The sequence below is a fragment of the Mixophyes fleayi genome, chromosome 4 (genome assembly GCF_038048845.1).
Source record: "Mixophyes fleayi isolate aMixFle1 chromosome 4, aMixFle1.hap1, whole genome shotgun sequence".
In the NCBI taxonomy this organism is placed as follows: Eukaryota; Metazoa; Chordata; class Amphibia; order Anura; family Limnodynastidae; genus Mixophyes; species Mixophyes fleayi.
The window spans coordinates 127446038-127473376 of record NC_134405.1 but is presented as its reverse complement, the minus strand read 5'-3'; the positions used below and the strand labels follow the sequence as shown (position 1 = coordinate 127473376).

Genomic DNA, 27339 nt, shown 5'->3' with positions numbered 1-27339 from the left:
CCTGTGATACCTACTAACAACTACCACCAACCAGGAACCTTTGATATATATATATATATATATATATATATATATAGGGAGAAACGCTATATCTGGTGAAAGCAAGAAAGGACTTTTCTCCTTTTCATAAACAGGCTCACAAAGCTAAATTAATTAATTGTCAGAACAAAAACACCCTTCTCATTTAATAATTAATTCAGCTAGTAACTACAACAATAAATAAAGTGTGATTTGGAAGCAGAACATTTTGTACTCAATGGAAGTGGTCATTTTGGAGGCTCTGTATTCTATGGTATAGCTGTTCTGTCTCTGTGATCTGGATCATAAAGTAACTAGTGTGTGCAGTCTTCACCTGATTCTCATTAAGGCTGCTAACAACACAGAGGAGATAAATGTGACAGCAGAACAGTGGGTTACTTCATTTAACAGCCACTGTTTGTAGGTGAAAGGTTTTCTGATTGTGGTGCCTGAAATTTTAGTTCATCTGAATGTAAGTGGTTTATGGTAAGTAACACTAAGCTAGTCCACCATCTATATGATGATCCACCAGTAAATATTAATGTTCTCCATTTCATAAACCAAATTTTTTATCTGTTAAGAGATAATGATTTTGTTTTGTTGTTTAAATGAGAATGTCATCCATTTTTTAAACTTGTATTCACCCAGTATTAAACATTGATTAATTTTAAAATCAATTTTTATTCTGCTGAGCAAAATTGCTCTTTCTTATTTATTTGAATAGACTATGTATTTCAATGCGAGAAAACCATAGGGCTGGTGGCAAAGCAAGGAAATATTATAGATGTAACATACTTGGGCTTCCAGAGCTCGCTGGTACTTGTACTCCACAAATGCAAGCATGTCCAAACAGTCAGTGGCTGCTGAGGCCTGCTGGGACTTGCAGTTCCACAACCATATTTAATCATTTTTGCTAAAACAAAGCTAAATTATTTCCAAGCATTTTCCTGATAGCTATTATTTCTTATTTACTACTTTTTGGAGGTTTTAAAAATTGAAAATTTACAAGGCATTTTGCCTTTAGTAGATTGGTTGAATTGCAAATTGCAAAAGACTAGGATCCAACTCTGATAGAACTCCACTTACGAATAATGACTTTTAATATAGTAATTCAGGTGAGCATTGCAGGGCTGTAACTAGGGCTGTGCAGGAGAGGCAACTGCACAGGGTGCAATGCTGAAGGGGGGGTGCAGTTTTTGAATATTTTATTTGGTTAAAATTGAGGGCTAGGGGAGTGGCAGTATTCCTTCTTGCCACAGGTGCTAAAAGTTATGACTGTGGGCAGAGGGGCATCGGTCCCCCTGGCCACTCAGTCTGACCCCTGTTTGGTTAATACAGACAGATGTAGTGAGAAGATAGTCCACCCCTCTGAGCTTAGTCAGCAATGTAAAATCCTCCCCCCTCATTCTCCCCCTCTGCCATCATATGGGCATAAAAGGCTTCCTACACAGAATACAACCATGAGAAGTGTATATGTGAGTGTGACTGGCAGCCATATTTGTCTACCCTCCCAAGAAAATTTCAAGAGGAGATAAAGATTTGTAGGACAGTTAAGAAGAATTACTATTAGATGCATGTTTAAAATGTACTCAAGTTGCTATTTAAAGTAAATAAACTTTACGTGGGATTGCGGCTTTAAAACTCAGTATGTATGAATAAACAGAAGGATGGTAGATTGTGACTTCAATTAGATTGCCATGTTTAATGAGACCTCCCTCCACCCCAACATTAAAATAAGTGTTCACATTTGATAAACAAATCTTTAACTTAACCAACCCTAACATTAAAGTAATAGTACTCCCATTTGATAAGTAAACCCTCCCTCCAAACAGCCCCAGTAATAAATTACTAACATTTACGTTTAAATGTCCCATCACCCCATCTTAAATTAATAGGCCCCACTATTAAATCGTCCCACAAATAAAATGGCACCCAATAACTAACCTCCACCTACACTCTACCCCTTAATTAATGGCCTACTTTCCACACACATATTAACATACACCCCTTCCCCTCACACATTATATTAAAATATCCCCTCCCTTCCCTTCACACATTATATTAAAATAGCCCCCCCTTCCCTCACGCATTGTAGTAACAAACACCCCCTTCCCTCATGTGTTGTAGAAACATAACCCCCCACTCCCCTCACACTTATCTTGTTACATCTGCGATGTGTAGACGCCTCTTTTGCAGCTCAGCACACATAGGACGGCAGCAGTCACGTTGTGTGTCCCATGTGACACCTGTCAGTGATAGGGACTGAAGAAGGGAGGAATCAGACACACAATAGAGGGAGGGATGGATCATTAGATCCGTGGCCACTAGAAGGAAGGTGGCTGGTCCTGGGCGAAAGAACCAGCCACCAAGTACTGGCACCCTTTAAGAGTACCTGGTCCTGTGGCCCCTTGACAGGGGGGACCAGGGAATGTGTCTGTGGTGTCCCCCTTTAATATGACCGTATAAAAGTATTTGATGTCACACCTCTCTCCTGCTTTTCTAGAACTAACATACCCCACTTCCATCTCCCCCCTCCTGATTTTCCCCCCTGCGTACCCAAGTTACAAGGCAGGTGTCAAAACAAGTAAAGTAATTTGATATCTTGTTGAAAAGTATTTAAAGATGATTTGAATCTGTCAGTTCTATGTATCACTGATATATTGAAATATTTGAGTTTGTGGACACCAACCACCTCCTATGTCCCATCTTTGTCTTTTCAACCCTCCTCTATCCTTAATAGAAAAAACTATTTTTTGAAAGTGTTTTCTGAATGAAATATTTTGCAATAATTACTCCATAGAATGTCATGCCTATAATGCAGGATGTTCAGTGAATTTTCATTTCCTGTGACTTCGTACTAAAGGGGAAGCTCATCAGTAGGACCTGTGGTGTTACATTTATAGCTGGTAAGTACTGTTAGTAACAAAGCTAGCACTAATAAGGCACTTGTATTAATCCAGGTTAAACCTGGCATAGGCCAAGGTGTTTAGGGGACACTTATAAAAATGGTCAGTGTATTTTTTATAAATATAGAACATTTTGCCCTTTAATTTCAAGTGTGGTTATGTGCAGTTTCTGTGAATGTTTTAAGGAATGTATATCCTTTTCTGCCTGCCCAGGGCTGTGTTTTTTTTTGGGGGGAAGGGTGCACCAGAAAGGCAAGGGCCCAGGGCCATGGGGCTTCAAAAAGATGATCACTCCCCAAACTTAAAAACGATAACTGTTTATGTATGTGGAGTAGTTCTGTACAGTAGGTGGTATCTACAAGTTGCATGTGAAATTGCACTTCTGCCTCCTGCCCCGCATATAGAGGGACCAATCATGACTCGTGTCCATTGCCCTCTTTTATCTGGAACATTCCTAATGCTTGTGGAAGACATTGTCTAGAAGTGGTTGAATGTAACATCTCTGAATGTGGAGAAACTGATGCTATTTACAAAAAAATTATCTCTTGGAAATTTGATTGTATAAACTGAATGTAGGCTTCTCATTTTAAGATTATTTAAAAACAAAACTAAAGACTGTCCATCTACATTACTGTAGGCTATCATAGCTCTCAAGTGCTCTGATGTTCAATGTGCAGTTTTCATTTGCACACTCCATTCAGCAATTCTTAAGCTTTTTAGTCATTATTCTAGCATGATGGGCCAGGTGGATCCCAATAATCTAAATCACAAGATATTTTTTCCTTAAATTTATTTTTTGCAGGTTTTGTGTGGGGTGATGTCATTATTTTTCATTAAAGACCAATTGAATAGAGTAACTTCTGTTTTTTTTTCCCCCCTAGTATTCAAACATTTCATTATACCATGTTTGCTTACTCATATAGGTTTGAGGGTTGTAGTTTACCCCAGAGTGTATCAAGATTTTGCTCATCTCTACAAAACATGGAATATTCCCCTCACTCTCCATATGCCTCAAATATATATGTTTTGATTGTGGAATTTTCTGAGTTTAATTGTTGGTAACAATGAATGAGGGATTTTTAATGCTTGACATGTAAATTAATGTTCTTCTATTCTTTAATATTTCAGTGTGTTGGCGAATTCACTGCGATGTGGCATTTCTTTAACAGATCTGCAAAACAGAAAGATGGCAGATGGCTAGAGTTCAGTGGTGGGAGCTGTATTTCCTGGAGTAGCGCTGCCATAAGGTATCTGAGGTGGCAGCATTTGTTTCTCCTTTTCATTTGTTTTAGTGATCTGTCTGTATGGGCGCAGGAACAGGCAATGCCCGCTTCATCACTCTTGCAAAAACTTCATGCAGGACAAAGTCCACACACTCTATTGAAAAGATTGCCTCTTGCTGATGAGCAGAATTCTGTCACTCAAATGCCTTTCTGGAAACCCAAAGTATTGAAGAGCTTGCCAAAGGCTTTGACTGACAATTCGGGATATAATAGTCATATTTTTTCACTAAACTTCAACAAACAGTATAAGCAGAGCAGACTTAAGAGAGAATTGGAGACTATTTCCAAGAATAACAGTGTACGTACATCTAAATGGAGTTCAGCAATAAGTAAAATATTTAGACAAATATTTGGTGAAAATTTACTTTCTGTTTGGTCTGGAAAGGAGGATCATAAATCCGTTGCCGGTGACAACATTAGAATTTTATCACCAAACCTTCAAGTGGAGCCTTTAAGAAATACTAACCTCCTCAGTAAAGATGAAATTTTAGATCATGTGGTTGAGATAAAACCAAACATTTCAATACCTGCACAAGAAATGCAAGCGCTGTCAACACTTAAATATTCCAGAACTAGCAAGCTGGAGGATATGTCTTCTGTGCACTCACTAAATGAACCAGAAACAACTAAATCAGAATCTGCGTTTTCTTCAGAATGGACAGCCACTACTTTACCTTTCTTGAGGACACAAAATGTTCAATCGAATGATGGACTACATGCAGAAAAATCAATTAACTATACAGATTGGAGAGGTGTCCATTTCTCTGTCATGGATGTCACTGAAATCCCAACTACAAATGGTACACGTCAGATGGTCAACTTAACTTCTCCACTTTTGCCCAATTTGAGCAATGACTACACAAACACTGTACCTCATGAGTCTTCAAATTCTTTTACTAAAATCATGTCTACTATGGAACAGCGCAGCGATATTGTTAAAGCAACTAATGAAAACTTAGATTTGACATTGGGGATGTCTATTTATCCTCCACTTCAAACATCCACCCTAAACACTGTGAGAGCTCCTAGTTTTGAGTTCACTACTGCTAGTCTACAATTTGACACTTCTGTTAGTGTAAAATACCAGACTAGTTCAAGTTTGGTAAAGCCCACTGTAACTGTATTTGCAAATGTACATACTTCGGATAAGAAATCCTCATTGACTACTCCACTCATTGATTCATCTAGTATCTTGACTACTCCACATATTGATTCATCTAGTATATTTACTTCCCTTTATTTACAAAAACAGGATAATTGGGAATTGACACCTTTTATTTCAGAGACCTTCAGTATTTCTGATTTGCCCTCAACCAGAGAAACTTTAGAAATCACATCCTCTAACACAGACCATAATACTCCAAATGTGTACCAAATCATCAGAACAGAAGGAATAATGGAGAGACGTTCATCAGTGATGGATAGCCAACCTGTCAGTACCTTATTTACTTCATATAAAGTGAAACCCACAACACCAGTAACTAATTTACATACATCAGATATTGCTCCAATATCTGAACATGCCCTAAATTTCGGTGAGCAAACGGACACTGCAGTGCCCTGGGCCATCTCTACTTTGTCAGCTTCAAAAATATTTAGTTCTTCAGAGGAGAGCCATGTGTCAACTGATCTAGTGCACCTTCTAACAGACTATTCAAAGCCTTCAAATATTACTGAACAGCCCTATATGGCAAAGGATGATGGGACAAGTGTTCTACAAGCCCCTCATGCAACAATTACCCAGACACCCTTTAAATTATCAGAAACCCCAAGTTTTCCCATTATGGAATCAACTACTTATGAAAGTGATAAACCTGGATTATCTGCCAGCAAAAATGTAACTTTAGATAATGAAACAATGTCTGATGGAAACGTGTTTACAACAGCTATGTATTCAGATGTATACTCTACTGAATCAGAATTCCCTAGCACTATGAATCTCTCCTCTTTTGACCATGACTTTTTTCATGATTGGGTGGATGAGAATGGTAAATTAAATCAAAGTACTTTTAATTGGACCAGTACACAGACGTCATCAATCTCTCCTGCTTTGGTCAGCAAGTCTACAGTTTCTGCCTCCCATAAACAGGAGCCATCTCCATGGTCCTTTAATACAACAATTGTGCCTCAGCATTTCAATGTTACAAAGGATCATACTACCCCTTTCTTCCATCCTGGAAGTGTGAATGTGTCACTGTCTGCCAGAACAGGACAAGAATCTCTGAAGTCTACTCCCGTGCCTACTCTGACACACAGAACCCCTTTCACTATGGCAGCCGTTGAAGCTTCATCTCCCATAAAACATTCCTCTTACCACCCTTCTATGACCACTCATCAGGTTAGCACTACAGTATTCTCTACAGAGAAACAGAAGATGCCTCAGCACACTGCAACCAGTCAAAGCCATAAGTCTCTCAAATCAAGTGCCATCACTGCTTCCTCATCTTATTTGACTCCAAAGACTCAGGCAGGTACAACTACAAAATCTGTTTTCAATCTCCTTGTTTCCACTATAAGAACTTCCAGCCAGCCCTCAGTCTCTATACCACTGCAGTCAAGAAATAGAACTATGGCTCCTACCAGCTCTATTCTTAAACCTGCTATTACCTATTCGACACCTGCTCCTAAATTATGGATACCACAGTCAACTGCTATCCCTCCAAAATCTACCATTTCTGTTAAATCCATAAACTATAGCTTGACACATGAGGTTAGCGCTACACCTAGTCTCCGTCCAACTAGTCCACTTGTGATCAAAGTGCCAATGAACTTTCAGCTTACTGATGTCTTATACAGCAAGCAGCTTGGTAACCGCACAACTGATGAGTACAAGAGACTGGAGAGAGAAATAAAGCTTGTGGTGAGTTACCTAAATAGTGTTATTTAATTGTGCCATGTATACAAATGTGTTATAACTTATATCAATAAGATTGTCACTTTTCAAGTGCAGTTTAGAAATTGAAAGCAAAGGTTTGGTCCCTATTGGACAAAGCACAAGTAAAAAATGCATCATTCTATCAAATAAGCACATTGTGTTGTATCTGACTTATGGCTAAAATTCTTTATGAAATAAGATACATATACTGTATTAAGGCCATTTGCAGGTACAGGTTTCTGAGTAGAAGGCAGTATAATGTATACATTCACCACAAATGTGGTTTGTTAACTTTTTAAATATTTTTACGAAGTGAATTTTCTAAAATGTATTGATATGCTAGAAGTGAGTTTCCCCACAATTTGTTTGCTCTTAAAAACTATCCTCCTGTGTTTGCTGCTTTTGTCAAAAGTAGCCTAACCTTTTATTTTTTTAATTTTTTTTATGATTTCATAAAAAATGATGAATTGGTAAAATGCTAAGCACACACAAACATAACCTTGAGCAGGCTGCTGTTCCTGCATTCAGTCTATAACTTATATACTGTACTTTGGTGTAAATGTATATAAGTTTCTATTTGAGTGACTTCCTGTCTGTGCCAACACAATTTCTTGCATTATACTATCAAAAAGTCCAATAGTTTGTATTATATATGCACGGTAATCTAAGATCAAATAGCATAGCATATAAGGGTAATTACTTAGACAAACATAATGCATCACGCAGGGGTGGGACCATGATGACTCGATTCACTGGGCAAAATTGTACCTACTGCAGCAGGAGGTTCTTTGCTGCTGGGCAGTGTATCCTCCACATATGACCACCACTGACAAGTTGTCTTTCAGAACAGTCCCAGCATTTACTGCTTACTGATTGTTCCAATAATATCATCGGAGCATAGGCTTATAGGAGTTGTAGTTTTTCTGATGTAACATTATGCAAGGACTTGAACAGGACTGCTACCCACAGATAGTTGAAAGCCTGTGCTGGTGGCAACCATATTCTGCAACATCAAATCATGGGAAGATGACTTTCAGGTTTAAGCAGGCAATTTGGAGTAAATCGAGGCTCAACTGAAGTGTAAAACTCTTATTGGGCTTATTAATCTGAATCAGAACTATATAATGCACACATTTTTCAATGTCTTAGATCCATTGGACTTGTTGGTCTACTGGGAAAGAAAAAAAGCTGGAAATAAGGGAGTAAGTGATCTGGTCAGGCTTGAGCCATGTATGTAGTGCATATTCCTGATTAGCATTATATGTATCTTGCTGAAGGACAAAGAAAAATATTTTGGTAAATTTAGTTGTAAACAATGGCGTAGCTTTGATACAGCTATAAACAGGCTTTATTTTTACACTGAAATATAAATTTACCCCTGCCTCCAATGCAACATGGCTTTACCCAGGTGCAAAATTACTTTTTTTTTTTTAATATTTTGCTTTCCTTAATGACTCGGGCCCTGTATGTTTAAGAAAAAGGAAAACTTTAACACACCTCTGTGTGATTTAAGTGATCACCTGTGGTGATGAGACAACATTTCTGTTTCCTACCAGATGAATATATCAGACTGTCAAAGTAAACTGACATGTATGCTGGCCCAAGATTCTGGAGATACTATTTTGTACTCCATCATTTGTTAATTTCTAGTTGTAAGGGTAAAGTCTGATATAATTGATACAGTAGGTATAATACAAATTTGTTTTCACAAGGGTGCAGTTCTGGTAATTGCACAGTGCTAAACAGCATAAAATGCACAAACGACAGCCCAAGGGCCACATGAAGGCTGCAAGGCATTTTTTTGTGACCTTGGAATATATTCAGATGGGCTACAGCCATATTCATGCCCTGGGTCACCCTATCTGTCTTGTCCCACATTACACAGGGTTTTACTGCGGGAGTGAGTATTTTGACAGGGAGGTCAGCCTAATGGCGTATCAGACTACCCTCTGCAGTACAGTAAGTTTGGTAGTAAATCAGAGTTTAGTCTCGGGAGATATAGTCAGTCTCATCTTCACAGGACTGGTAAGTAGGGTTGTGATAGTGCAGTGACCTGCAACTGAGTTCAATTAACTGTGCTGCAGGGGAGGGTAGCTATGCTACAGATAAGAGGAAGACAGGTGTCAGAGGGGGGGACACACTATCCTCTATGGAGCCAGACCCTGCTCCTACTGGTACACAATTTGACACTATTGAGAAGTATGGTGTAACTGCACAAGGCTTCCTCTTTCCCTGTAGTAACTTATGTGTAATTCACATTTTTAAGGTAGTCAACATTTTATTGTGGCTCCTAAGTATGAGCACCTTGAGTGGCTTTGGCGCAAAATAATTGTGCAACCATAACTTTGCTTATAGTAAATGATCTGCAGTCATAAGAAATTTGTTTTGTAGGTTTGGTAAATGCAAAGTTAGTATGTGCACAATTCACATTTTCTCCCATGTTTGACAAAATGGGAGTTGAAGTAGTAATGAGATTGGCAAAGCCCTTCCCAAACAAATTCTGATTCTTGTTCAGCTTCTTTGAAATGAAGTAAAAGTAAGGCTTCCCAACAACTTTCTTTTTTCATTTATTAATATTTATTATCCAAAGGAAATAATGGGTTTGGTCAAACTTTCAAGCAGTTAAGTTCTGTGTTGGGATGTATGTCTGAACGGTTCATATTCTTTGTTTTACAGATGAACAAAATATTCTCCACCAAATATGGGCAAAAGTATGTTCAAACAGAAGTACTGGAGTTTTTGTAAGTAGCGGTTTGTGGGTTTAACTGCCACAAAATATATTACAAATGTTGGCTCCATACTTGTAGCAAGGAATTTATAATGTTTACAAAACAATCACTTGGTCTTTATTCCTCCACATTATCTTTATATTGTAAACTATAGCAAACCGGGCCCCCACATTTTACGTATTCCCTAGTGTCTCTCTGTCACACAGTAACAGATATGTTTTGTGTGCTTTTCAAGTCTTTGCCTCCTGTGGTACTATAATGTTTAATTTCAATTTTGTCTTCTAGGAATGGGTCTGTCATTGTTAGGAGTAAGGTTGTATTTGATAGCAATTTACCCAAACCAAGTGGCTCTGACATTGTAAGGACTGTCTTGTCTGATATTTATGGAACAAAGAATTACTACTTTGGGTGGAATATTAATGGCTCCACGGTGGAATCCGAAGGTAAGCATTTTCTGTATTTACAATACAGTATGTCCTTTGTATTTGTCTGTGGTTATTTAAAGGTAATGTGAGTAGAAAGTCAGACCTTTTGTTATCCACTCTTTGGATGTTGCTGTAGAACACTCAGTTTTGCATTCAAGTGTATAAGCTCATTCATGCACTTAGCCTGCACCCTGTTAGGAATGCTTACATTAAAAAATGCAAAATCGCAAACTGCATTTACGTTGCATTTCTGTGTTGTCTGTGCTAATTTAATTGCCTAAAAGAGATATTGAGTGAATTGCATTTCACTTTGTAAGTAGCAATGTGGCAAACACTGATACATGCTGGTAATATACCAAAACACAATCTAGTCTAGCACAATTTCTGTGGTATTTTTTTTATCCTGGTTGACTACCTAGCACTTTATTAGAACAGCCAGTAGAGCAATACTCACAGTGCATAATAAATAGCCATGTAGCTGGGCCATAAACACCTATGATTTTCAGCGCATTCCAGGTCCTCTATGTTAGATATAAACACAGTTAGACCTATCTCATATGAACGGTTTATTGTATTTTAAATGCTCATTTGCAAATCATTCACAGTATACATAGTGTTACATATAAATTGTTTCCAGGAGACACAACAACTTAGATGGTATTCTGTAGTAGGAAGAGGACATCATGCAAGGCACAGCGTTAAGGGAGCATGTTAAAATCCTGTCCGGTTTTTTTTTTTTGTTTTTTTTCAAATGTTAACTGTTTGAAGCTACATGAAACTTGTATGCATTTGTCCTCCAATCATTCTGTTTACTTGATGGTAATGGGATTTCCTTTCTGTGATTTATGTGTTTAGAGGCAATTTCCAGATCCCTAAATAGGACTATGCGATAGAGGCGACCATCCAGGGTGCAGCGCAGATTGCGCAACAGTTTATGAATATTTTAGGTTCATTTGGTAAAATTGAGGACTGCGGGTGGCTGCATTTTTGTTTCTTGCCCTGGGCGCTAAAATATTAAGATACAGCTCTGGCAGTTTCTTCCTGCATTTGTGTGGGTACTCTGTTGCTAAACTGAGACCTGATGACATACTTCATAGGTTATGTCCTCCTCTAATGCGTGCAAGTAGGGGTTTACCCAGTTCAAGAATGTGATCCCGGACAGTAAATAGCCTTGCAACAAGCAATCGTACTCAAACTTTAGGGAGCTTATATCCATTTCCGTTCTGTAAAGGGAGCAATCGTTTTTTCATGTGTGATTAAAAAATTATTGCAGGCATTCTTTGATTACTGAAAAAAACTTATAAAACGCTCCCTTTGGCCTATCTGGCCCAAATAATTTTTGTGATTTTAATATTGTCGTGAACAGAGAGAGCTTGGTTATTTATAAGGGTTAACCCATCACATACTTGTTGGGAATAATGCCTAAATCATAACTGCAGTGTAAATATGGTATATCAAATGAATCCATTGATAAGTTGAGCTACTAAAGTGTAAAATGTGAAGCCAGAGAGTCTAACTGTGTATTGGGTGGCTCTGCACATCCCAGTGTTAGAAGATGGCAGTGTCACCTGTAGCAGCTTCAAAGGGCCCTTGCTGTGAGCTACAGCCTGACAGGCTAGTTTTTGGACATCTGAATAGACTTTATGGGGCCAGTCACAGCTTGACATCCTTGCAACCAAAGGCAGCATTTGAAGCCCTATACAGGTATATAGAAATATGAGCTTCAAAGGAAAATGGCTTCATAGTTCATATTTTGGGAAATCTGGGTGGCACTCCATACTGAGGAGCAGATATCACACAAGGGTTGGGAATGACAGGTACTGGCGGTATCTGGGAACAGCTATAATCCCATATCTTTGGCAAAGGTATGTCACATTTTCATAATTCCATCATGTTTGATATTTAAATGTGTGTGAGATTGAATGGTTTATTGAAGGGGGAGCTATGTCTCTGGGATATATTTGTGAAGAATTACACAAAGGTGAAAACTTTAGGAATATTTGTGTGCAAACTATAGTGACACCCAGGGAACATCCCTGCCCCCTATTGGCATTAACACTGCCCCTGTGAAGACAGCCCCATTTTATTTTGCTTAAACCCGTATTGGGAAGGGGCAAATTGTCAGTCTTTTGGGAAAATCAATCCACATTGATAAGCTGTCCATCTTCCTAGCCAATTTCCCATGGCACAGATAATACATCTCATGTAAGTTATATTCTGAATGTATCCCTTTTTATTTTAAACTGTTTTTGCTTGTGTATGTTAGTTGTTTTTTTTTTTTTGTTTTTTTTTTATATATCTCTATGCCCTGTACCTTTTGTATAGTAAATCTATAAAATTAATAAGTGGCGTCCTTGATACTCTAACAAATCCATTAGCCTGTTAAGACTATAGTTCGACCAAGTTAACCCTTTGAATGCTGGTGTGATTTGTTAATACATTTGACTAACAAGCCTAGTGTGTGCTTGCATTTACATTTTTGTAACAGTCTGGAGGTGTGACGAGTTAACCCTTTGATTGCTGGGGTGGGCTTTGCTAACCTGTGGGCCAGAAGCCTTGTCTGCCAGTGTGGGACAGTATATCTGGGTCCTATTGCCTGTATTCAATAGGTGGTGGCAAACCTGAAGTGTGAGTTTTATGTTGTGGGACGATTCAGTAGGTCTATAACCTATGTGATGGGTAGATAGAGACTGCGGGCTGGAATCGTGTGTAACCTCATACAGCAAACACCTAAAGTCACGGAGCTGGGAGCGTGTTCATGACACCCCTCTTTTCCCAATTTCATGATTTTTGAGTAAGCATGGATGGCTTTCCGCTGTTCCTCCATCCTCTGAAGCAAACAAAGGGTGACAAATATTGTGGTAACTTTATTTTGCCATGATGGGTTCTATAAGGGACTCTGCTTGTTGTGATATTTGTGGTGTCCATATTCCAATCCAAAAGTGCTGTTGGTGTAATTTTAATCATCCTGCCTGTATAAATTAGTGTAAAAACCCTTCTGTATATTCAGAATTTATTTTCAGTCATCACTAGGGTTCCCTTCTCATTATGTAAAGCTGCTATTGTCTGGGTTCTCAACATGTAGGTTTGAGGTTTTTTCCAAATCTGCAAAAACTTATATCTAAAGATGTTCAGTACCGGTGCTTCCATTTGTGAGATAACAAAACAATCTTTTGTTTTGCTAGTATGACATTTTTATATGGTGGGATTCGTTTTCTAACTTGTAAGCGCTTGTTAACTGTTTCTAGATATAGTTTTGAGTGCCCTATTGCATTATTTTCAATGGGAAATTGTTTGTCCTTGGTTTGACAATATAAGGAGGGGTTGCTGATTTGTGCATGTAGTCCTGGCATGGCGCTATCAGCATGTTTATAGGTTATTAAACCTGTTTGAATCTTCCACTGTCTATGTGCACGCCACCTGCTTTGCTTTCTAATTTCTAGCCATTTTCATGCATGGCCTGAGATTTATGGTTTTTGTTTGTCGCCCATTTTATTTAGTATTGATGGTGATATTAGAAAGCAGTGTTTTCTTTACAAAGTATCATGTGCTGCCGACATGCAGGTATACTTAGGTGATGGATTTCTGGTTCTCCAAATATCTATTGGATGCTGGGCTGGGGGGCAGGGGGATATCTGCCGCCCGGGCCGGTCCCAGAATGGGCTACCTTGGGCCGGGGTCACTGGGCCACCTGCATTTTTTTCCATTAAAATAGGCTGCCGAGTCTTCCCCCCCCCCCCCCCCCCAGGCTGAAATTTGCCAGCCCTCCCCTGATTGGATGTACTTGTTTTGCTATATATTTGATACCTATTTTATGGCTTTTTCGCTGTCCATACCTGCAATTGCTACTATATTAAAATCTCTTCCATCACAATATTATAATCTAGAAAAAAATATACGTACATTTGTTTGCAAATCTTTTCCACAGCTCTCAAGGTAAAGCTGCCAAATCTGTTTAGTATTGAAAAAGTAATCTATTAGACCACAGCGCGACAAATATTAAACTTAATTTTCTAGTTGAAAACTATTGTGTGACTGTGCATGAAAATGCTTATTAGAAATGTTTTACCTTATACAATTTATATGTTCTAGTCTTCTGTCTAGAGAAAGAGTCTCTTAATCTGAGTGTGGACTCTTTCTTGCATTATAGGGGTAACACAATACCTAGCCGATATTTAGCTCAACAATAGTCTGTTTTTTGGTTATATGTCATATTGTCACCCAAAAACTCCTGAAGAATTAATAGGCCACCTTCTTTCCCTCCAGCAGGTGATTTCAGCTGAATTCAGATTCTTCTAATGCCCCAATTGTGATTGTGTGAATTTCTGCATATAAAGAACTTTTGTTTGAGTTTGTTTAAAATTAATTACAAATATATGAACACTTTTATAGAAGGTTTATTTTTCTCTTTGCAACTAAGCAAAATTAGATTGCTCCTCAAGTTGCATTTAAAACAAAATCATTCTGGTTGTGGCTGTAGTTCTTAAAGACCTTTGGTGGCACTGTAAGCTAGTGTATTTGCTAATAATCATTCAAGCAAACAAGTGTCCCCATCCTTACTATTGTTGAACCCGTCAACTTACTTTTTCACCAGCTAGTCAACTGCCAGCATGCAGGATAGTTGTGTGTGGACTCTGCATCTGCTGGGAAGATGGAGGCGAGAGGGGGAAGTGGGAAAATGGGTAGGGGGGGAATATAGCACACCACTGTCTTATAGTCTATATATTAAGTCTCAATTTTCCTGTTCTATCCATCTTTGGTTCTTGTGTAATGTTCGAGTTGGGATTTATTTTGTATCTACATTCTCTATTCTCCCAAGTAATTTTGGGTAATATCTGTTGATAGGTAATCTCTAGTCATTGCCATAAATGAGCCTTAATCTTGCAGGATAGAGTAGGTATCTATTGATTAAATTATCCTTAGAAAGCATTCTAAGGATAATTTTAAGCCACCCTGATACGGAGCTCAATCGTACATATATAGAATTCATGATTGCATGAAAAATATACTTAAATGCACACTACTTACTTTATAACCGGATAATCTTGGTTATAACCAATATCTGCCAACTAGCAGAAGTCCATATAATTAAAGAGGATCTGATGTGCAGACAGCAATTCATTTTAAATGGTTTTATATTTCGCTTATTTTAATCAATCTATCAATAAGTTTTATTTTATTAATAAGAAGCTTATGTGCACCAAGAAAAAACGTTCTTCCTCTTTCTAATTACATTTACCAATAGTTTGAGGTAGCACCCCGTATTAATAGATTATGGATGCATCCATTTACGGGAAAAATATCTGGTAAAAGCTTCCAATGATTTAGTGCGACAGCAACTCCCTTTCTTTAAATACATTACTATGTAAACTAAATTGTCTTATGATAACATTCTGTAGCAATAATCATAGTAGGCTGGTAACATTGTATAGTATCTTTTTGCATTTTTCCACAGGCTATACACAGAAGAACTTAGAGTTAGAGACTTTACCTATCTCTCTTCTGGTTCTGCGTGTTGGATTTATTGCAGTTGTCCAAAGTGACCAAGAAAAGCTAAGTTTCCTGGAGAATCTACAAAAGCAGGTATGATATGCTTGTTGTAACTTACATTGTCCGTTTTATTGGCTAGTTTATATACTGGTGGTATGCATGGAAATTACTGGATTGGTGTGTACAGAAAACATTTGAAACAAGTAGCCCCATTTTAACTCCAGAGATTGATGAGAAAGATCTTTATTTTATTAAAATGTAATAAACTTAAAAAGAATCATGTAATCTGAAACTAATTGGGTAGACTTGTCTTGATATCAGGCCGCTAACCACACTAGCCATGGCGTCCGTACGGACAATTTTTCTTTGATTATCTGTGCAGATACCTGGTTTGGTGCATGTCTTGGGCATTTATAAAGCATGCACAAATGTGCTTTTTGTTGTAATTTAACAGAAATACAATATAATCATACCTAGTACTTAATTACAAACCATTTAGAGGTAGAAAACCCACTCGAGGAAATGAATCATTGATTTAAAGGTTAAGTAAGCATATTTTGTTTTAATCTGGCATTTGTGCTTAATACCTGTGTCTTAAGCTAGGTACACACTACAGTAACTTTCTCTCAATGAGATATCATGAACTATTTTACCAACGACAAAGTCCCGATCAGCATGCCTATTCATCAGCATGCCTATTTACACATTTTACAGTCTGAACTGTGATTTTCGTCTGCCATAGCAATCTGTTCAAAAGATTGTGACTCTGTACACCATACTTACCAACTTCTTGAAGAGATGCTCCGGGAGCCTGCCATGGGAGGTAGGCGTGATGGGGTCGGGGCTCCAAAATTCGCACCATTTTGGCCCCGCCCCCATGATGTAATGACGCAAATCGCGTCATTTGACAGTAGGGGCGGCATTTTTTAACTAATTCTGCCCACTTCGCTAGGAAGTGGACAGAATTATGCCAGACGTGGGGGATTGATACACTTTCCCGGGAGTCCGGGAGACTCACGCAAAATGCGGGAGTCTCCCGGACATTCCTGGAGAGTTGGCAAGTATGCTGTACACACTGTACAGATATATGCTGTCCCAGCAACAATATGCTAAATTAATTTACATAAAGGGCTGAACCTCAGCCACATATACCCGCAAACATACATCCAGAAACAGGAAATGCCATTATCGCCATTCATTCCATTGTTCAGCTTTGTTTATACTGTATGTTCCGCAACTCCGTTCAAAACTGTAAACTTGTTTGTGCCTTATTTGAAAATGTTACCCTTTCAAATAAATGAAAAGCTTGTGCTTTGTTGCCTTGGCAAGCATACTACAAACACTGAACTGGAGGGAGAAGAGAGAATCAGACTTTTCTGTAGCACAAGAAAATTAAATACAGTTAGATAATACAGAATGGAAGAAATGGACAAGTCACATGAGTAAATGACTTGAATATGTATTTTCACATTAACAATTCATGTTGTATACACTTGCATACAGGAACACATAGATGACATATAGAGCATGGAAAAATGTTTATTTCACTAAGAAAAGAACACCATTTCGATGAGCTTTACATTTAGGCAACATAGCACGTGGGAGACATAAGAGAAGACATATTTAATTATATACGCTCAGAGACGTCGCTGTTGGAGGAACGATCAACAGAATTGTTGGACAGATGGTGATGAGTGCTTACCCACTGCAGATTTGACACAACATTGTTTATAGAAATGTTTAGTTGTTATAAAGTCAAAATAAAATATGATTGATAATTTTCTTTATTTTGTGTCCTTCATAGGTGTTTCAAGCGGTTAATTTATCCTTTCCAATAACAAAAGTTTCTTTTTCACAAATTCGGTAAGAAACTGCTAATGGCCTGCACATGACCAGTTTTGTTTAAGACACTGTGCACATATTTGTGTAATGAAGGTTTAGTTGTATTGTAGAACTGCTTAAGACAAATCTTACGAAGCAGTGGTATTGTTGAAACCAGACATTATTTGTAAATAAAAATGTATTTCCTTTCTCTTTAAGTCAGGTTTCAAAACAGCCATCTTTTTGCTAACTTTGCAGATATGCCTGCATTTTTATCAAAGGCAAACCGTTTAATCCACCTGTGGTTGTAAGACTGACTGTCCAACATAATGTAAATTTGTAGCATCATGGGTTCAAGGAAGTATTGATCTTTGGCACTATTTTGCTATTGGACACCTAGGAAATATCTTGGCTTTTACAGGATGATTCTGTATTTTATCATGAAAATCTGCAACTTTAATTTTCTTAGAACACAATTATGATGCAACCAAATTAATAGGATTAGTAGGAATAGACAGCTGTTTTTACTACTTTTTTCAACTAATGAGAAGTAAACTTGATATGCAGGGAGTGTTGGTCTCAGGGCACGTTTAGAAAGTCCCTGTCTATGAGCCACATATCAGTAATTACACATCCAATTTACACCATTTTTTTTTTTGAGAACCTCATGTGAATTCTTATTGGATATGCAGAATTGATGAGCTGTGGCTTAACTTTTATTGGCAGATCTAGCTGGTATTTGTAGTGTAAAGCTGGGTACACACTACAGGTTTATCAACCAATTATCGTGCCAATCACATGATAAACAACTGTTAGGTCCGACATCGCTCCCATGAGCATGTTTTATCGTACCAAAGCACATTGAATTGTTTGATTTTAAAAACTGGCTAAAAATCATTATCAATGATGGAACCATGTCTGGCAAATGTGGAAGCGTGTATGCACTCGCAACCAGCAGTGTAGGTGGATCTTTATATAGTGTGCGGAGTTGCGATCTTTTTGGCAGATGAAGCGCATAGATCTGAGTAAATTGTGTAGGTGTGTACACATCTGCATACTCATCGGAATTTTCAGTAGTTTGCAAAATCGTTACAGAAATTGCATCTCCAGTAATTTTCAGTAGTGTCTACCCAGCTTAACAGATTGTGATCCACAGATGATCTAACCTTGATTTTAACTTTTAATTTAAACCTTTGATGTCTTAGGGGTATATTTACTAAACTGCGGATTTGAAATAGTGGATATGTTGCCTATAGCAGCCAATTGGATTCTAGCTGTGGTTTTGCAGAATGTACCAAATAATAAAATCTGGTTGCTATAGGTAACATCTCAACTCTTAAAAAACTCCAGTTCAGTAAATATGCCCCTTAGTTTAATTACACAGCTTGACCTTACAGTGTTGTTCCCAGAGATGTTTATGGTGACCTAGAAGTCCGCGGTAATCTGTATCTGAACTCCCCTGTCTACACAAATGTGCAGTCTCTGCTGTCAACCCTGCTGCCCCTTGTCAACAGATCTGTGGACTTCAGCTCAATCACTGTGGATGGTCAGTATTGTGACTGTAAAACATCTCCTTTATTTGATTTTCAATGTGATAATCATTGTTCCCTAAACTACCTTATTGCCTATATAGATTATGTTTGAGTTCTCTCTTTTTTAGGTGTTCACAGTGAGTTGCAAATTCACACCATTCAGTTTCATGTAATAAACGAACAATTTATGTTAAACTTACTGGATAAGTCCTCATCTGAATTCCAGAAACTTAGCAAAGATCTATCAACTGTGGTGAGTTTGTGTACTTCCTTTGTGTGCGATGTACTGTTAAACCTCTCTTGCTTATTTCCTTTGGTCATTATAAACAAAGGGCTATAGATCTTTAGGGGGGTATTCAATTGACGGTGGGATCGCCGAAAATCCCGCGCTCGAAAAATATTACCATTAATACGGTAATCATGCGCGTAAATACCGTTAATACGGTAATTTACTCGCTGGATTTCAGCTCGCAGCTCAGGGAGCCGCGAGCTGAAATCCAGCGAGATATTACCGTATTAACGGAAATATCTTTAGAGCGCAGGACTTTTGGCGATCCCGCCGTCAATTGAATACCCTCCTTAATGTCTTTATTAGACTGGAGTGCTTTCTGTTACTATAGGTGCTATGGAAGGTTATTACACTATTAAGCACATCCAACTTATGCCTGTAACATGCATATGATCCTGCTGTTGAGTCTTCTGACTTAATTTCCCAACATGTCTGATAAAATTGAACTGATCAGTTTTGATTTGGGTAATAGTCAGGCAGTGTGGTCATTTTTACATCTAGCATTGGTTATACACTGCTCCATCTTTTACAGAATACATGTACAAGCTTCAGTAAAATTAAGTGAAGGCCAAACACACCTGGTAATGAGAACAATGTATTTTACTCCTAAATGAGATATAGAATTTTTGAAAACATAGAATGTTAATGTAGGGAAGAACCACATGACTTCAGTTTGCTTATTTTTATGCCTTAAAACCTTAGACCCTGTTTGGTGTTTATTCCCTTTCAAATTTAGAATAATTTAGGGCTATCCCAAGCATGGTCAAATTCTCCTCCAGTATTGGCATCACTCAACTACTACTCTTTCGGTTAACTCATTTTTCCTTCAAACCCCCTTGAACCTTTTTAGTGAAGTCCTCTTGTTCTAGGTAATATACCCCACTGAAAAATATAAATGATATTGGTAGTTACCTTGCCTATCTTTCTGTGACCTGTATAAATGGTGAAACTTCTTTGAGATCCATAATTTCCCATAAGAGACTAGCAGGCAGATAACTTTGCAGTGGGGCACATACAGTGCTTGGGCAAATAACAGGTCAAGTAAGCATTGCCTCTCAATGTATCAAATACTCACTCAAAAGGATTATATTCTATGTGGAGCTATAAATGTCACATAACATGAGCCCATTATTCTCCAAAAGATGCATCCTAGAAAACATAGGCGAGAAATGAAAAGACTAAATGTTTGCTTGCCTATAAACACTGCTTGTACTGTAGCTCTGTTTGAAATGATCCATCTTTACTAGTTAAACTCTCAAAATTAAACTCTTCTAGGCAGCAGCAGTACAAGTTGAACTTGCAGATTTGTGACAAGTCCCAGGTGTCTCCTCCTCTTGTTACCTGTAGCATCACCTACCTTCACTGAGTTTGCCATGAGGAGGCATGTGAATAATCTCCTGTTAATACAGCTGCCCCTCCACTGATGCACTCATTGGGTAATTTAAATTCCTGATCAGTTTGTGTTACCACAGTGAAAGTTATCCTATGACGTTTCCTTTGATAACCTCTGGTTTCATACTGTATATCACAGCAGTCAGAACTTCAATTGTACTTGTGATGCCAGGGGTTGGGTCCCAAAAAAAATAAATAAAAAAAAGTTTTAATTATCCAATGAGTACATTGATGGGGTCGCAACTGTTTCAGCAGGAGATGCTTTCTATACCTAATCGGAATCCTTGGGAAGAGCGGGTGGTACCACAGGAAATGATTATTGGAGGAGAGACCTGGGACTTGTTATAGGTCTGTGGGTCTGAACTACTCAGTTTGCACTCATACTGCTTATTGTTCACACCTCTGAGCAAAGTGTAAAATTTCCAATCGCCCTCACTCTCCCATGAACACCTGTTTTTACACAAAATGAATACACGCAGTTTGGACCTGCTAGCTGGAGTGTCTAATGTACAAATGGTAGTTAATGTCACTTTGCCTTTAGGATGGCTCGGGATAAAAAGCTTGGCTAGGAAGAAGTGTTGCCAGAAAACTTTCATTTATGTGCATGTTTAACTGTAGTCGTAACTGCATAGTCTCCCCATCAGGGGGAGGGCTGACACATTTTAGCCTGGGGGCAAGACTTAACTCGACAGCCTATTTAAAGGGGAGAAAAAATGCAGATGACCCAGCCCAAGGGCAGCCCATTCTGGGACCAGCCTGAGGGGCAGATGCCCCCTGCTCCCCACATTTTTGTAGCAGGTGCAAGTTTCAGGAACAAGCCCATGATGTAAAAAAAATGCAAGTCTACATTGTAGTCTCTTTTAGGTTCAGGCCGTGCTGCATGATAGTAATCCCCTCCAGGTGATAATCCGGGAATTCAAGTGAGTTTTCAACTTTTTATCATAGATTAATTTATGAAATGTTTAAATAAAATTGTCTTTCCAGCAATACTATAATATCCCAGGACATGCTTTGTATTTCTGCTGAAATAAATTATTCCAAAAATGTAAAAAATAAAATATTTTCTTCTGGAATTCATATTTTGATGCAACCAAATTGAGTACCAGTGGTACTGATTTACGATAATTTTACTATGTTTGGTGCAAAAAAAGGAAGCAAGAGGTGGCAATTTAACACTAAAGTTGACCACATGGTCTTTGATCTAGTATTGAATTTGTCAAACACATGGGTGGCCAAACAGTCTGATCTGACAGTTTATTGGTCTGTCTTAAGAACCCAAACCTATTACCAGTTATTTATATAGCGCCATCCTATTATGTAGCGCTGTGCAGGGAATATTTAAGAATTCCAATCTGCCCTTGTACAATTGGAGCTTACAGTCTAAATTCTCTCCCACACATGCATAATAGGGTCCCTTTTTGGCAATGGCTGATTACCCTACCATTATTAGTGGGGATCCAGTGGCTACAAACATAGGCAGAACATACACACACAGATGGGGGCCTGGTTGAAATAAAAACCATGGTGCCAGTGCTGTGAAGAAACAATGCTGCCCATGGGACTCAGTTATTGCAGTTGGCTGATGGGGTCCCCGTCACTCCCCACAGCATACAATAATTACTAGTCAAATCTGTTATGTCTCTCAATCCTTCTCGGCCTTCTATGTGGTCTGTGAAGCCTTGCACATGCTTTGATACAAAGTTGGCCTGAAATCAATCGGCCAACAAAATCTCCATGTAAGACTTTCTTAAAACCAAAAAAAGGGCACCTATGTGCCAATGCTTGCGTTTTTTTTTTTAAAATTTCAGGAACAGTAAATGTGGCTTCACCTGAGTGTCTAATGGCACCCTATAATGTAATTAACATGGTGCTTGCTAAAGGATAACGCTTGGATAATTTTTAAACGGGGTTTGTGAAAATATTCAGACTTCTCCAAAAGATGCATCCTAGAGAACATATGGAGTATGGTAGCTCAATGGAAGACTTGCGCAAGAGGCCTTGAAAGAGATGTGTTCTAGGGTGGAAGGGAAGGGGTTGCTTGGTGTAAAGTAATGTGGAAGATGGAGTTATTTTAGGAGCACTGTAAATGGAAGCAACTTTGTAATTATAAACTGATTTCTTGCTATATTAAAGTAACATTGCAACAGGCACTTGGCTATACTGGAAAATACCTTCATGCAATATGAACAGCTTAAATGTATTTACATTATAATATACAGTCTATTTAAACCACTATTTTTTTGTTTAGGAGTGGCTCACTAGTGTGCATAGGGAACCTGTTGTATAAGATACCAGCTCCTGGCAGTGGGGAAATCTTGCGATTGTTACTCAACACTCTTGGATCTGATGGCCGTTTGGGATCCTCGCCTTATAAAGTGGATTCTAAATCTATAACTATTGGAGGTAATTTAGGTTTTGCTTTAGTTCTCTAAAATTAATTTTCACTTTCCCTCAACAAAAACAATTTGGTATGTTTGGGGAATTTTTGTCAGATTTTAAATGGTCTCGTACACTCAAAATGCCGTTCAAAAATTCCTGTAACTTAAAGTAGGGGACATTTACTTTCTAAACCACTATTTGTGCCAAAAACATGTTTGTGCTGTTAATACAATTGGTATATTGAGCTGCTTAAACCAGAACTAATAACCCAATGTCAATTAGTTTATAGAACCACAACATGCAACACTAATCTCTACTCAATTTAAAACCAAATTCAGCACAATATATAGAAAACTAAATGCTTCCAGATCTCCTCATAATCTTGGAACACTGTCTGATCTGGTCCAATTTGGCTGCTTGAAGGGATAGAATAGCCAAATATTTTCCAATTTGGCCACCAACTTGTCCGAGCAGCCAGATCACTTCCAGCATCACTGATTTGTTAATGCGGTTGACAGATGAGACACAGACTTGAATCTTCATCTGGCTAAACTTACAAGATGCCAAATTTATTGTGCATAGCCTGATATCTGCTGTGATACTGCAGTGTGATAACTCAAATATAACAAGTTAGCTTCATAACCAAGCTTCATTTTATATTTAATAGTACATGCATTTATTGCAATTGCACACATTGTAAATCCAATAAAAACATTTTTCTCATATATAAGTTAATTTTTTGTTTATAAATTTGTGTGATAGTTACAGATGACTGTATATTAAAACAATGCTGTGCTCTTCGTGCCACACTGCTTTAATAAAGGAAGGATAAAGAAGGCAAAAGTAATGGAAAGTAGAAGTGGTAAAATTAGTGCATAACATCATACAAGAACATTTTTGGAGACTCTAATTGGAACAAAAGCTGAAACACTTGAGGACTAACAAATCTACAATCTCAAATGTATGTCCAGTTACTGAAGGAAAGCTTCAGCAGAGTGGAGAGAACAGAAGAGGAAAGGACTGCTATAGTTACCAACTTGCAGGAGTTGGTAAATCATTAATATGAATAAAATTATGCAAGACCACATTAACGTGTTGGATAATCAGGCCTGCTGACATAAGGATCAAAGGAGTCTGTGATATACAGCATTGAGGTTTTTTTGTTTTTTTTAATGACTTTATCCTGAGTCATATCAGATGGTTGTGATACTGCATGCCTTCCAATGGCAACCCAAAGATATCCAACTTGGTGGAAAATTCAGGCTTCCTAGTTCAATGTTATTGAAATCTAGCGCCACAGATGAAGCTCATGTGACTATTTTGTAAAGAAGCAACTAATCCTTTACCACTGATTTCATACTTTTGGAATTGCCTTTACCATTTAAAAATATAAACCAGGCCTGTCCAACCTGCGGCCCTCCAGGTGTTGTGAAACTACAAGCCCCAGCATGCTTTGCCAGTAGACAACCTGTTGATAGCTGGAAGGGCATGCTGGGACTTGTAGTTTCACAACATCTGGAGGGCCGCAGGTTGGACAGGCCTGATATAAACCTTTATCATGCAAGGTTATTAGAAGTCACTCTAACTTGTATAAACAGAGCGAGGACATGTCCAGCTACAAGGTGATCCTGGGATTTGTGGTTCTACACATTTACTTGCAGATTGCTTGTCAGCCTATCCCTGCTCTGTAAACTGCCTAAAGCAGGAATGGTGAAATCAGTGGTTTTTAAGTATTCAAGGGTTTTCCAGTTTCTGTCCCTGAAGAGGCTTGCCCAGAGAAAGCACTTGTCTATAATGCAGGATCACCAGTTGAAGCGATCTAGTGCTTGTCGGTCAGTTGCATTCCAGTGGAGGAGGCCTGTCAACTCTCGTATTTTGGTTTAACTACTACTCCTGGGCCCCTGCTAGTCTTTTGCTGATGGGGAGTGTCTGCTGGAGGGTGAGGAGTATTTTCTGTAGAATGTTGCTCTGCTGCTACTCCAGATGGAAGGGGCTTTGGAAGCCATGCGGTCTGGCTTAGAATGGCAGTTCAGTAAGTCAGTTGTCATCTGTGTGATTGATTGGCACCTCTCAGGATAACCTGGAGTATAGGCAAGTTATTTTGCAAGTACTTACTTGATTTAGAAAGGTAATTAACCTGAGCTCCACACAAATACCATACCACTTGAATCAGAGTAAGTGTGACCTTCTGCATTGGCTATAACTTTCCTCTAGTTTTCAAACCTTTCAAGCGTTTTCTGAAAATCCACCTCTTCAGACAAGCTTATAATATTTCTCTACCACCCTCTTAATCTCCCTAGGTTACCCTATTACCACTTTCTACATAGCGAACACAAAACAACTCATGCCCCATTTTTTAATTTTTATTTTTTTTAAAATGTTTTTTCTTTTACGCCAAAAATCTTGATGGAAATTCAAGTCAGTTTACTCAAGGAGTACTATAGTCCACAGCACCTCTTGCATAGTTTAGTTTAGTCTATGCTGAACCATACACATCTTAAGATCCATGCAGCTATGCTTCCACTGTACACCATACATGTCGCAGGTCCTATCAATTTGTTTTATGTGCATCAAACAAATTTGCTACTAGGCATCAATAAAACTTAAAAAAAAAAACTTAGACAAGGAGAGTTGTTTCTGCTGTGTTAAAGAGAGAAAATGTTTACACTTGCACACAAGCAGGATATATGCCCCAGTGATGAAGAAATTACCAATCAATTTCAGTGATATAATTAAGAGGTTCACTAGTGCAAGAAATTGTGGTAATCAACTGCTATGTACATCTGCCACTGACAACCTGAAAAAAATATGGCTTTTCAAGGCATATATAAATCTTTGCCGATCTGCATCCATTCGCAATTGCATTTACACGCCTCTGCCAACATTAAAGCGCCTCTGTCCCATCTCACCGGGCACAGGCTGGTGTCATTGATGGAATCACAAATCTGCACGATGCGTATGTGTACGCTCAATTTCTGGGCATGTAAAAATTGACTTCATGCAAGATAGGTTATGCAAACTGGCATCTGTCCCACTCTTCATCAGCAAATGTTCCATAAACATTTATTTTTACAAACGCTTAAAACTCTACACCCACTTTTAAAACACTCCCTGAGGGAGATCCCAGGGAGAGTAGGAAAGTATGCTCTATACAGATTATCTTATTCTGGCACCCTACTTTTCAGGTAGAAGTGATACATCCCTTCTAGATAGTGAAATCATGTTTTTATGATGACATAGAATTATTACTGGAGACACTGGTTTGAAAGTGGTTCTTGAACATTACTACATTGAATAGTATATTAGCCCTTGGTCTGATTAGCTGTGGTAAATGTAATCATGATACCTGAATGTTGTAGAATACAGAAAACTACCTATTACCTGAAATGTAAAACTAAATACTTACAAAGCATTTATTTGTGGTGATTCTCTTAAATCCATTATTTTTACACTAAAATTGAGATCACACTGTTTATATTAAGTTCCTACAGTCGTATATTCTTTGTGGCCTGATTTTTAGATTCCAGTCCTGGACCATATGATGACTATGTTGGTTTCCCTGGCTTTGGTGTGGCTATTATAGTGATGTGTGGGCTCACCATCCTGATCTTCCCCACCCTGATTTATATGGTATTTTGTTTTTTACTTTTACTACATAAAAACTGTTAATGACTCGATGAAAACTGTGTTCTAGGCAATGCCCCTAAGATTAATGCATTTGGAAGCTTGGATTAAAAGCATGTAAATTTTTCCTATAAATAATGTTTTTATTTAAAACTTACTGTTTGTCCAGAATCCTTGTTGCCTTAGTCACTAGCCCCACCTCCAAGCTATTGCATTGTGGGAGAATTATCACACCTCCTATAAAAGTGACATGGAACCTCTAGGGGGGCAAAAGGGGGCTTTGTCTGTATTTTTTCTCAAGTTTCCATGATAATACTTGTAGGTTTACTTGTAGAGATCACAATCACATAACTTATCAGATGAGGCAAAAGTTTTAAGACAAATCTTAGCTTTTAATTTAAGAAAGTGATGGTTGCACAAAATCCCCTCAATCTCTATTTACATCCAAAAGAATATCCTTTTTATTTTTTTCTACAGAACATAGTTTTAGCATTGACCTTTACTGATGAGTGCACTATGTAATAATTTACTTAATTTTAAGGAAATAAGACTCTTGCTAGGAATCCCCATTGGAAA

The 27339-nt window shown here is 38.2% G+C and overlaps 1 protein-coding gene across 1 annotated transcript in view; it reads left to right on the top strand.

The window, feature by feature from the left end:
• Positions 1-434: 434 nt before the first annotated feature.
• Positions 435-27339, top strand: part of LOC142152001 (uncharacterized) — a 29166-nt gene continuing 2261 nt past the window's right edge. The window contains exons 1-12 of the mRNA XM_075208177.1: positions 435-504; positions 2819-2924; positions 4053-7067; positions 9759-9823; positions 10097-10254; positions 15692-15819; positions 17531-17589; positions 18957-19093; positions 19208-19332; positions 21625-21680; positions 23009-23163; positions 26660-26769. Coding sequence (XP_075064278.1) covers positions 4074-7067; positions 9759-9823; positions 10097-10254; positions 15692-15819; positions 17531-17589; positions 18957-19093; positions 19208-19332; positions 21625-21680; positions 23009-23163; positions 26660-26769 — 3987 coding nt within the window. The 5' untranslated portion in view covers positions 435-504; positions 2819-2924; positions 4053-4073. The remainder of the gene's footprint in view (positions 505-2818; positions 2925-4052; positions 7068-9758; positions 9824-10096; positions 10255-15691; positions 15820-17530; positions 17590-18956; positions 19094-19207; positions 19333-21624; positions 21681-23008; positions 23164-26659; positions 26770-27339) is intronic.